The sequence below is a fragment of the Mesoplodon densirostris genome, chromosome 12, assembly GCF_025265405.1.
Source record: "Mesoplodon densirostris isolate mMesDen1 chromosome 12, mMesDen1 primary haplotype, whole genome shotgun sequence".
Lineage (NCBI taxonomy): Eukaryota > Metazoa > Chordata > Mammalia > Artiodactyla > Ziphiidae > Mesoplodon > Mesoplodon densirostris.
The window spans coordinates 50,568,080-50,579,930 of NC_082672.1; the positions used below are offsets into that span (position 1 = coordinate 50,568,080).

Sequence of the window (11,851 nt, forward strand, 5' to 3'; positions counted from 1 at the left end):
CCAGATGCCTCCGACCCGCTTCTCATTGGCCCCCACCAGGCGGGGCCCGGGTCTCCGGCCCTCAAGCGGAAAGCGGCGACTGCGGCGCCACGCCCTCGGGCACCACCCTGCAGCCATGGGCGGGCCCCTGGCTGCCCCCAGCCGGGAAACGCCGGGTAATGAGATGCTAATGAGGTGTGAATAAAGCCTCTGCGTGCCGCGTGCCCTGGTGCGGCAGCCCACTCCCTGCGCGCAGCCCTGAAATCCCGGCTTTTGGTCTGCGCCTCCTTCACCTGCCTTCCTTCGTCCCCGTCCCCCAACCCGCCGGACTGGGACGCCCGCCTGGCAGGAAGCGGCCCCTACGGGCTCCCGAACCCCCGGGTAAGTTGTCCAGCTGCGCCAAATGTGCGGCCCCCGCCCGCGGAGGCCCGGGGTAGGAGTAGGGATGCGGGGAAATGTGGCTCGAGGCGCTCCTGAATTCCTCCTGGCCGGTCCGGCCTGTCTCTCTGCACCTCCGCCCTGCTCAGCCCCTCTCCAAACTGTACGGTCTAGAGTGTGAGTACCCCCGACCCCCGCTGCCAGTGGTCCAGCTCCCTTTCCATCCTTCCAGACCGGTCCACCCCTCGCACATTATTTGTACTGGTGTTTCCAGGTTGGGTCCCCCCTCTCCCCACTTCGCCGAGGTCTTCCTCCTTCCCACCCCCTAAGAGAGACCTTTGCCCTTCTTGACGTTCTGTCCGCCCCCGTCCAGGTGACCTGCGGCGTTGATTTTCATCTCCTGCTTCGGCCCGGCCGCTGGGCTCGGGCAGGGACCGGTGAGGCGACCGAGCAGCGTGAGGGGGATCAGCCCAAGGATCTCCCCCAATGAGTGCCACCCACCTTCCCGAACTCCCCCGTGGGCAGTTCTCCAGGAATCCCCGTGCCCTCTGATTCCTCCGGGTCCCAGCGTGAGAAAGCTCTCTCCAACACCCCTCAAGTTGCGTGGGGGCCCGAGCGAGGGAGAAGGGGACAAAGGGAGGCCTTGTCTCGGGAGATTCCTGGGAGAGCATGCAGGGATGGGGTGGGGCGTCGATGGGAGTGAGAGGAAGCTGGGAGGGGCGAACCCTGCTGCCCTGTCGCCACCCCCCCAGTCCCCTAACCGTACTGTGGCCCACTGGAGCGGTGGCAAGTCACAAGGGAAGTATTTTGACCACAGTGAGTCAGAAATAGACCCAGTTGTGTGTTACTCAGTCAGATGCAACATCCTGGGGCTGTTCCTTGCAGTATTTTGGTGGTGGGAAGTGGAACCTACGGGGTCAGAGACCATCTCCTCCCCGTGGTGAGGTAATGAGCAGTGCCAAGGAGGAGAACTTTGCCCCTGGAATAAGATGCACCCCACACCCAGCGTCGCACTGAGTCCCTCGAGGGTGCTGGACACAGGGAGCCTTGGGGTGAGATGGGGCAGTACATGTGCCTAGCAGCTGGGGTTGCCGGTGTTAGACCTGTCCCTGTCTGTAGTGCACGGAAAGCTCTCTTCCTGGGCACCCTGCCCTCTTCACATCCGAGAAATTCCCCGTGCCCTGCTACTAGGGCCTCGAGAAGGCAGGGTAAGAATTCCTGTCCCCTGGGCCCCAGAGATGGAGCAGGGCTTGGAGATCCCTGAGCAAGAAGGCTGAGCTGGAGGCTCCCTGGCTTTCCGCATGCCCTCTGTGCCCAGGACTGCTGATTTTTCATTTCCAAATTTGGCAAATTTCACTTGGAGTGGAAGGGATAGCAGTTGTCTCTGGAGCAGCTGGCAGAGAGGAGCGGAGCCAATCAGGGATGGACCTGGAGCTCCCTGGGGATACCAGACTTTCTCCTCCTCCCCTGCCTTTTCCCTTCCTCCTTTCTCCAGCCTCTTCCCTTCTCTTCCTTCCTTCTCTCCAGCAGCCACGTGCCCCTGCCCCTCCCTGGGCGCCTCAGAGGTCTCCATGGCCTCACCCACCTCCACCAACCCAGCGCATGTCCACTTTGAGAGCATCCTGCAGGCCCAGCTGTGCCAGGATGTGCTGAGCAGCTTCCAGGGGCTATGCAGGGCCCTGGGGCTGGAGCCTGGTGGGGGGCTGCCCCAGTACCACAAGATGAAGGCCCAGCTCAACTACTGGAGTGCCAAGTCGCTGTGGGCCAAGCTGGACAAGAGAGCAAGCCAGCCTGTCTACCAGCAGGGCCGGGCCTGCACCAGCACCAAGGTGGGTACGCGGTGCCTGGGATGGGGCTTGGAGAGTGGGGGGAGTCAGAGGAGGGGCCAGATGCCATGCCAATGCTGCCTTGTGTGTCCGCAGTGCCTGGTGGTGGGTGCCGGACCTTGTGGGCTGCGGGCTGCTGTGGAGCTGGCGATGCTTGGGGCCCGAGTGGTACTGGTGGAAAAGCGCACCAAGTTCTCTCGCCACAACGTGCTCCACCTCTGGCCCTTCACCATCCATGACCTTCGGGCACTCGGCGCCAAGAAGTTCTATGGGCGCTTCTGCACAGGCTCCCTGGACCACATCAGTGAGCACCGTGTGGTGGCCTGGAGGGGCGGGTGAGCCTGGGCCTAGAGACAGGCCAGTGGAGGGGGTCGGGGCCCGCTGCTGGGCTGGCCAAGAGGCAGGGTGGATAAGATTCACTTCAGCCAGGCGGCTTTCAGGACTCAGGGCCCTCACCTGTAAAATGGGCAGTTGGACTGAGTGATGTCTAAGACCTTCTCCGGCTCTGACCAGGTACACACTGGTGCTTGGGAAGGCTGGGGGGACCTGGGGTCCCTGTTCCTAATGTCCTCTCCCTTCCAGGCATCCGGCAACTTCAGCTGCTTTTGTTGAAAGTGGCATTACTGCTGGGGGTGGAAATTCACTGGGGTGTCACTTTCACTGGCCTTCAGCCCCCTCCCAGAAAGGGTAAGTACTTCTCTGCTCCTGAGGACCCCCAAGTATTTTTTTCCTTACCTACTTTCCATGGCTGTTGTGAAGGTGTAATTTGATAGACAGTGTGTCATTGCTTTCTAAACCATAAAGCCCTTTAAACGTTTATTTAATTATTTCACTGGATTGTCCTGGGAATACAGGGGCCCCTTCAGATTTCCACACCTTTGTGCCACTCACACCCTCTGCCCCAGGGAGTGGTTGGCGTGCCCAGCTCCAGCCCAGTCCCCCAGCCCAACTGGCCAACTATGAATTTGATGTCCTCATCTCTGCAGCTGGAGGTAAATTCGTCCCTGAAGGTGAGTGATCCCTTCCCTCGAAGAAGCCAACATCTTGAGCTCCTTGTGGGCCTTTCTAGGCTATTAACACCCGTTGTCCTCCTGCTACCACCCCCCTGTCCCCACCTCTAGGCTTCACAGTGCGGGAAATGCGCGGCAAACTGGCCATTGGCATCACGGCCAACTTTGTGAACAGGCGCACCGTGGAAGAGGCACAGGTGCCCGAGATCAGCGGCGTGGCCAGGATCTACAACCAGAGCTTCTTCCAGAGCCTGCTTAAAGCCACAGGTCAGGACCACCCTCACAGGGTTTGCCCTCCTCGTGCCTCACTGTGGCCTGCCTCCCACCTCTCCCTCTCAGACCTGTCCGCAGTCCAAGGAATCCCGTACTTTTCCATCTTTGTGGTCTTGGCAGCAAAGAACTTGAGGCCCCAGGGATTCAGCAGCCATAGCCCCACTCGGCCACCCAGCATGATGAGTCTTAGAAATCTCTCACAAAATGCGTGGGATTTTGCTTTGTGCTTCTTTACATATGCTTTAATATAAAAATGCTATATAGGGCTTCCCTGGTGGCGCAGTGGTTGAGAGTCCGCCTGCCGATGCAGGGGACACGGGTTCGTGCCCCGGTCCGGGAGGATCCCACATGCCGCGGAGCGGCTGGGCCCATGAGCCATGGCCGCTGAGCCTGCGTGTCCAGAGCCTGTGCTCCGCAACGGGAGAGGCCACAACAGTGAGAGGCCTGCATACCGCAAAAAAAAAAAAATGCTATATAACCTGCTGTATAAAAAACAAATAAAATAAAATTCAAAAATTAAAAAAACCCAAACCAAAACAAAACAAAACGCTGTATATTCAAAATGAAAGTGGTACTTCCAGAAGATGCCCTATGCTTACTTTGGCTTCACACTGCCACGCCCCCTGGAGTGTGCACATCCCGGTCGGAGAAGCCAGGCTGTCCTCTGCAAGCCTGTGGACTATGTGGTGCACATCTCCCAGCTGCCACCCCACCCAAGTTTCTCACTTTGCTCCACACCTTTTGGCCTCCTGGGCCTGGGACAGATGGTTCACTGTGCCACCAGAACTCACGGGCCCCCCTGTGTGTGTGGATAGAGGTGCCGCTGCAGGCTGAGCTGTGATCCCAGCTCTCAGAGGTCAAGCATGGCTGGGGTATTGGAGAGGTGACACATGATGAGGAGGCACATCCCTTGTACCATGCCCTGTCCCCACAGGCATTGATCTGGAGAACATCGTGTACTACAAGGATGACACCCACTACTTTGTGATGACAGCCAAGAAGCAGTGCCTGCTACGGCTGGGGGTGCTGCGTCAGGTGGGGCCTGGGCCCAGGCAGGGAGGGGCTGGGTGGTGGGCCCTGGGAGGTAGGGGCCAGGCCTGGACACAGTGTCTCCCTGGGTGTGGAGGGAGTCCATCCTCTCTGCGATGGCACTTCCTCCACCTCGATAAGCTCTTCTCCCTTGGGACTTACGTGGCAACCTGAATCATATTCTGGGCTAAACACCTTATACCAGCCACGGAACTACATAATGTAAGCTCGATGAGGGCAGGAGTTTGTCCGTCTCTTGTTTACTGATGATTCCCAGTGCCTAGAATGGTGCCTGCTATGTAGTAAGCACCCTGAAAGTATTTGCTGAATGCAGTAGTTGAACACCTGCTATGTGATAGGTACTTTGTTGAGAGCTTTATGTTCATTTTCTCACCTAATCCACACGAGTACCTTGAGAAGTTAGGTATGTTATCTCTAAATGATGGGGAAACAGGCTCTGAGTAGTTCAGTGACTTGTCCAAAGCAGGTGTATGGTAACAGTAATGATACTGGGCCTTGGAGGCAGGGTGGGACCTGGGACCCCCAGCGAGCGGCAGGCTGAGAGTTGAGGACGTGGCTTGAGTGTGGGAGGCTGGACGTTCAAATTCTCCTCCCAGCTCAGCCTTCAACTGCTGTGTAGTCTGGGGAAGCCTGTTCCTGGGGCCTCAAGATGTGTACCTTTTACACCTAAGGGGATGTGATGGCCTAACTGACCCTGCTGGTTCTGATCTGTTGGCCACATAGGACTGGCCGGAGACCGACCGGCTGCTGAGCAGCGCCAATGTGGCGCCCGAGGCTTTGCAGCGCTTTGCTCGGGCAGCTGCCGACTTCGCCACCCACGGCAAGCTTGGGAAGCTGGAGTTTGCCCAGGATGCCCACGGGCGGCCCGACGTCTCTGCCTTTGACTTCACAAGCATGATGCGGGCAGAGAGCTCTGCTCGGGTGCAGGAGAAGCATGGCGCCCGCCTGCTGCTGGGGCTGGTTGGGGACTGCCTGGTGGAGGTGAGGGGTCAGTGTTCCCTGATTGGGGAGGGTCTCTCTGGACCCCTTGTGAGGAGGCACAGGGGTTCCCTGGCTGGGGGAGGAAGCAGCCTCGTGGGAAGGAGGGGGTATAAAAAGGTCCTGCTGCTTGTAAGGAGGAGCAGAGGGTGGCTAGGTGTGTCGGGGCCCCCTCTGCTATGGCCCTGGGGTCATCTGGGCGTGAACACCCTTGTTGGACTCTCCCTGAGCTGTTTCCTGTCCTGCCCCTGCAGCCCTTCTGGCCCCTGGGCACTGGAGTGGCCCGGGGCTTCTTGGCAGCCTTTGACGCCGCCTGGATGGTGAAGCGCTGGGCAGAGGGCGCTGGGCCCCTAGAGGTGTTGGCAGAGAGGTGAGGCCTGAGTTGGGGAGTTGGGGGGCGGGGTGGGGGCAGGGCTGGGTATAGGACAAGAGTCAGGAGTAGGGTCGGGGATGCTGGCTGAGTAGATGGGGGCATAGGGAAAAGAGAACGAAGGAAAGGCCTGGCACTTCTGGAGGGGTGGGTGCTGATGGTGCCCTCCCACTTGCGTCCAACCCCGCCCTCATCTCCCCAGAGAGAGCTTGTACCAGCTCCTGTCACAGACATCCCCAGAAAACATGCACCGCAATGTGGCCCAGTATGGGCTGGACCCAGCCTCCCGCTATCCCAACCTGAACCTCCGGGCCGTGACCCCCAGTCAGGTCAGAACCCCTGGCACCGCTCGCCAAGACTTCCCAGGTCAGCTCCCGCACCGCAGGTCAGGCCTTCCCTCCTGTGGTCTGCCCAGTCCCTGCCCTGTGGGTGAGTCCCACCCAGGCAGCCCCTCCCCCGTGGACTGGGGGGACGGGGGGGTGGTGTGTGTGGTCCGCCTGCCTGGAGACCTGAAAGGGGCTGCCTTAGGTACGAGACCTGTATGATGTGGAGGCTAAGGAGCCTGTGCGGAGAACGAGTGACAAGACAGACTCAGGAAAGCCGGCCACTGGTGAGCAGGCCTTGCTCCAGGGCCGTGTCCAAAATAGTTACCAAGCGGTGAGGCACACGCACCGATGATCGGAGCAGTGGTGGGTGCTGGCGGCAGGGAGCAGGGTGCTGGAGCACTGCTGGGTGGTGGGGATGTTTGGGGCCTCCTGGGGAGTGCAGGGCAGCGGGGTGCTCAGCAGCAGCCGCTTGCCAACTTGTGCGGCATGTTTCAGCACGTTAGCCCCTGTAATGCAGCAGCTGGATGGCAGCCGAGCTGCACTGTTCTCGGCCGTTCTGCCCCTTCCTGCCTTGCAGACCCCAAACCTGCCTCTCCTTTTAGTCTCTGGGCCTCCCTTGCCCCTCAGCTCATAGCCTGCTGCCCTCTCTGTGGCCAGCAGTGGTTTCACTCTATTCATTCCCCTACTTTATTGCCAGAAAGATTTTTTCAAATGAGAAAACTGGGATGAAGGAGGTGCTGCCGACAGTGTTAGGCTGGTGCCCAGTAGGCGTGGGTCCCTGCTTCCCCCTCCCATATAGACCCCGCACCCAGCAGCTGGGCTCTCTCTGCGGGCCCCGGTGCCTTCAGTACAGCGCAGCTTCCTCTCCCAGGGTCGGTGGCCACCCAGGAGGAGCTTCTACACTGGTGCCAGGAGCAGACGGCTGGGTACCCAGGGGTCCATGTCACCGACCTGTCTTCCTCCTGGGCGGATGGGCTGGCCCTGTGTGCCCTCGTGCACCGGCTGCAGCCCGCCCTGCTGTGAGTCAGATATTGGGCTTGGGGGTCCCTGATAGCCCCTCCCTCTCCAGGCAGTATGGAATGGTGGGCGATCACTGTGTAGGAGTTAGCACACCCAGCTGCGTCCCAGGCCACCCCTTGCTAATAATCCTGCTCTAGTCACTTCGCTTCCCTAGAGATAGATTTCCCGCCTGACTCTGCCTGCCCATGAGAATCAAATGCATTCAATACGGAGAGCTTTGTGAGTGGTAGAGGCCCCCCAAGGCCAGATGCTGTTGTCATGGGGGCGGGCGGGTATGTAGCACAGAGAATAAAAACCCTTTATGCCCTCTCTTCCCTTTCCCGATGTCCCTCCCCTCCTGCTCTCTCCCCCTTCCATGGGGCAAGTTCTGGTCTCCCACTGGCCTTTCTCCCTGATGCCCCACAGGGAACCCTCAGAGCTGCAGGGAGTCGGGGCTCTGGAAGCGACTTCTTGGGCGCTGAAGATGGCAGAGCATGAGCTGGGCATCACGCCCGTGTTGTCCGCACAGGCAATGGTGGCAGGGAATGACCCACTGGGCCTCATTGCCTACCTCAGCCACTTCCATAGTGCCTTCAAGAGCACACCTCACAACCCAGGTGACCCGGAGGCGGGTAGGATGGGGCGGGGGTGGGGAGAGGGAGAGGGAGAGAGAGGGGGAGAGAGAGAGAGAGAGAGAGAGGGGGGAGAGAGAGAGAGAGAGAGGGGGAGAGAGAGAGAGAGAGAGAGAGAGAGAGAGAGAGTGTGAGTGTGAGTGTGAGTGTGTGCGTGCGCCCACCCTCTAAGGGACAGCCTGGGAGAGGTATCCTTTCTCCTTCTGGGCTGGCACATAGCTGTCTGTTCTGGGGGTACAGTATCGGTCCCTTATCTACCCTGATTCTCCCAGCAGGCCCAGTCAGCCAAGGCTCCCCGGGCACTGCCAGCGCTGTACTGTTCCTTGGCAAACTGCAGAGGACCCTGCAACGGACCCGGGCCCAGGTGGGGAGTTTGGGTGGGGTTGGCCTGGGCAGTGGGTTCCTTGTGGGGATCCCTGGGGTGATGAGGAGGATGTTCAGAATGGGGGAAGGGGAAAACTGGGGGCTCAGAACGTAGGACTTCTTGCAGGGAAACGGGGAGGATGCTGGTGGCAAGAAGCCTCGTGTGGAGGTAAATGCACGCAGGGGCCCGACAGTCCCTTCCCTGAGGTACTCTTTCCCATATCCTGTCCCCCCAGGCCTCGCTCACCACCCCAGCTCCTAGTAACCACCCCCATCCAGTCTCGCTTCCTAGTCTCACTCCCTTTCCCTTCCAGTCCTTTCTATTCATCTGTACACATGGACTCCCCAGCTGATCCTGCCCCTCTACCTCTGGGCCTGAGCACTTACCTTTTTAGGTAGAGGCTGAGACCCCAAGTACTGAGGAGCCACCTGTCCCAGAGCCTGATGTACCAGTGACACCCCCATCCCAATACCAGGAGGTGAGAACAGGGGCCCTGTCTGCAGGCAGAGGCCTTGGAAGGGCAGGGAGGGGAAGGGAAAAACTTGGCAGCTGCCTTGGACTCCAGCTGACCTGCGGCCTGGGGGTTGGTGCAGGCCAGTGCCGAGGATCTGTGTGCACTGTGTGGGGAACACCTCTATATCCTGGAACGCCTCTGTGCCAATGGCCGTTTCTTCCACCGGAGCTGCTTCCGTTGCCATATCTGTGAGGCCACATTATGGCCAAGTGGCTACGGGCAGCACCCAGGAGATGGTGAGTGGGCCTGGGAGGCATTCAGAGGGACTCCGGGTCTGGCCCTGCTTGGGGGGGCCAGGAGCTTGAAGGTGGAGGGGAACCGGGGTGCTGGGCATGAGGTAGAAACAGGCTGAAGATGACACTTTCTTCTCCTGAGCTCCGTCTCCTCTGTCCCCTCCAAAGCCCCAAATGTGGGGTTCTGAGAAGCCAGGAGGCTGGTAGAAATTTATCAGCCAATGCAGAGGCCTGTCACCCCCACCTTCCCTGATAAACTGAACATCTGGTCACCGGGCTGCCTACATCTGATGGCTCCTCCCCTCTCCCGCCTTCCCAGGACATTTTTACTGCCTCCAGCACCTGCCCCAGCCAGGCCACAAAGAGGATAGCAGCGACAGAGGCCCTGAGAGTCAGGTAAAAGCTGTGGAAGTGGGGGCTGGGAAAGAGGAAAGGGCTCTCTAAGCCCGAGACCTTGCTGGGGGTAACTGAATGTTTTCCACTAGAGTGTAAACTGCATGTTGGCAGGGATCTCTGTCCTGTCTTACTTGTTGATGAATCCCAAGTATCTAGAACACTGCCTGACACTGTTCAGTAGATGGCATAAGTGAATGAACGCCAGGGCCCACATCTGTCTCAAGGGGCTGCCTCAACCCACACTGGGCAGGTCACTGACCAGAGCATATGGTGGCTCTTCTAGGACCTTCCCCCACACAGTGAGAGTAACATGCCATCACGCCCCTCGATTCCCGTGGCCCCCCAGGAGGGGACCAGTCCTGTCCCAAGCCAGCCCCCCCGTCGGCTGATCCGCCTCTCCAGCCCAGAACGCCAGCGGTTATCCTCCCTTCATCTCACCCCTGACCCGGAAATGGAGCCTCCACCCAAGCCCCCCCGAAGCTGCTCCGTCTTGGCCCGCCAGGCCCTAGAGGGAAGCTTTGTGCGCTGGGGAATGCCAGTCCAGAGCCCTCAAGGTAGCTGCTGGCCCAGGGTGGGGATGGGAGGGTGGTATTCGGATTCTTGGACAGGGATGTGGGGAATGGGGAGGAAGGTCCTGCAGATCTCAGCCCATGTCCACTTCTCTGCACAGTTCTTGTGGCCGTGGAGAAGGAGGAAGAAGCGAGTCCCTGCTCCAGTGACGAGGAAGCAGAGGAAGACGTGCCGTTGGACTCACACACGGAACATGTGAGTGGGAGGAACCTGGCCACCTATTCTGCCCAAGCCAGCACGCATCCACTAAACATACCCCGGCCCCTGCCCGGGAGAAACCCACAGGACCCAGCCTCTTCTGAGCCCAGATGTCTCTGAATGTCTTCTCACCCAGTCTGACTCTTTCATGTCTCTAGGCCTCCACCTTTTCTATCAGAACTTATCCCACTTCCAGCCCAGGGTCTTTCTGGTCCCTTTCAAATGGAGCTTTCCCAACCCCTATCCACCTGACCCTGTCATAGGTTCTGCAGAACTTAGCTAAGAACTCGGGCACGATGAACAGTTACCCAACGTGGCGTCGGACTCTGCTGCGCCGTGCTAAGGAAGAGGAGATGAAGCGGTTCTGCAAGGCTCAGGTGCAGCCTAGGGGTTCCCAGAGGTTCTAATGGGATAAGAGTTCTGAGACTGGGTATCAGAGCTCCTCCGGGACTCTGTTCTTGAGCAATCCGCAGACTCCTGGGCCTTCTGTCTTGTACTCAGGCCATCCAACGGCGACAAAATGAGATCGAGGCCGCCCTGAGGGAGCTGGAGGCCAAGGGCACGGAGCTGGAGCTGGCTTTGAGGAGCCGGAGCAGTGAGTGAAGACGGGGAGGATAAGCAAGCCTAGGACACCTCTGCCTCCTGGCCCTGTGTTCCACCCCCAGCACCCCCAGACTACCCAGGCTGTGGCCCACAGCAGGTTCTGCTCCTCATGCCGTGATTCCTGTGACCCTGCTCAGAGGCCTGACTGGCCCTTCTTCTTCCTTCTTGTCAGATTCCCCTGAACAGCAAAAGGCACTATGGCTAGAACAGTTGCTACAGCTTGTTCAGAAGAAAAACAGCCTGGTGGCCGAGGAGGCTGAGCTCATGATCACGTAAGGGGTGTTGGAGTTGGGATGGAGGGGGCAATGGCGTGTGAGCCAGGCCCCACAGCCAGGTCTTCGGTCACCCTAGACACCTGTGCCTTTTCTATCCCTGCCCCCCACAGGGTGCAGGAGCTGAACTTGGAGGAGAAACAGTGGCAGCTGGACCAAGAACTGCGAACCTACATGAACCGGGAAGGTAGGTGGGATGTGGGGAGAGGCTGGTATTTGCACAAGCCTCGTGATCTCAGATACTGCCCAGGCAACAGTCCTCTAGTCTGAGCACCTCTGAGGCTGAACTGCCTTCTGAGTTGCTTCTTGAACTGGAGGAAGCCAGAGGATGGGGCTCCAGGCCCACATTCCGCGCCTTCAGTTCAATCACAGCCGCACAATTGGGCTTTTACACAAGATTCCTTTAAAAGTGGTGTTGCTGCTAAACAATGCTAGAAAACTGTTAGTGTTGTTGATAAACCAAATTCAGAGTGGGAAACAGCTGGGGTTGTAGAAGTCACACAGGCCGGGATTAGGTTGTGCCTCTCCTGCCGCCCTCCCTGTTCTCTGTTTTCTAAGTAAATTTCACTTCCTCCCTTCAGAAACCCTGAAGACAGCTGCTGACCGGCAGGCTGAAGACCAGGTTCTGAGGAAGCTAGTGGACGTGGTGAACCAGCGAGATGCCCTCATCCGCTTCCAGGAGGAACGCAGGCTCAGCGAGCTGGCCTCGGGGCCAGGGCCCCAGGGCTAGAAGAGGGTAGGCTGCCTGTCTTCTCTGCAAGGAAGACTGCCTCACCCCAGGACAGTGCCACCCTGTTCATCGGGGCTGCCTGGGAGAGGCCTCGCTGTTTACAATAAAAAAGCTTCTGCTGTAAACAGGACTTTGGCTGCCTACAGGGGG

General features: G+C 59.0%; 1 protein-coding gene across 13 annotated transcripts; it reads left to right on the forward strand.

Annotated features, from left to right (window-relative positions):
- Positions 1–117: 117 nt before the first annotated feature.
- Positions 118–11,826, forward strand: MICAL1 (microtubule associated monooxygenase, calponin and LIM domain containing 1). Of its 13 annotated transcripts, none has more exons than XM_060114899.1 (26): positions 118–360; positions 731–955; positions 1,885–2,186; positions 2,280–2,487; positions 2,766–2,870; positions 3,089–3,193; positions 3,305–3,460; positions 4,401–4,501; positions 5,240–5,497; positions 5,749–5,864; positions 6,067–6,193; positions 6,393–6,474; positions 7,062–7,209; positions 7,616–7,821; positions 8,094–8,185; positions 8,312–8,353; positions 8,580–8,663; positions 8,779–8,935; positions 9,252–9,328; positions 9,612–9,882; positions 9,999–10,093; positions 10,360–10,473; positions 10,598–10,691; positions 10,872–10,971; positions 11,085–11,158; positions 11,553–11,826. In XM_060114899.1, exons 3-26 carry the CDS (start codon positions 1,929–1,931, stop codon positions 11,699–11,701), a joined length of 3,219 nt encoding a protein of 1,072 aa, XP_059970882.1. In that variant the 5' UTR covers positions 118–360; positions 731–955; positions 1,885–1,928; the 3' UTR covers positions 11,702–11,826. The 13 variants fall into 13 exon arrangements, with proteins under 13 accessions (XP_059970882.1, XP_059970884.1, XP_059970883.1 ...); XM_060114901.1 differs by having other exon boundaries at positions 1,888–2,186; XM_060114900.1 differs by having other exon boundaries at positions 731–926.
- The last annotated feature ends 25 nt before the right edge of the window (positions 11,827–11,851 follow it).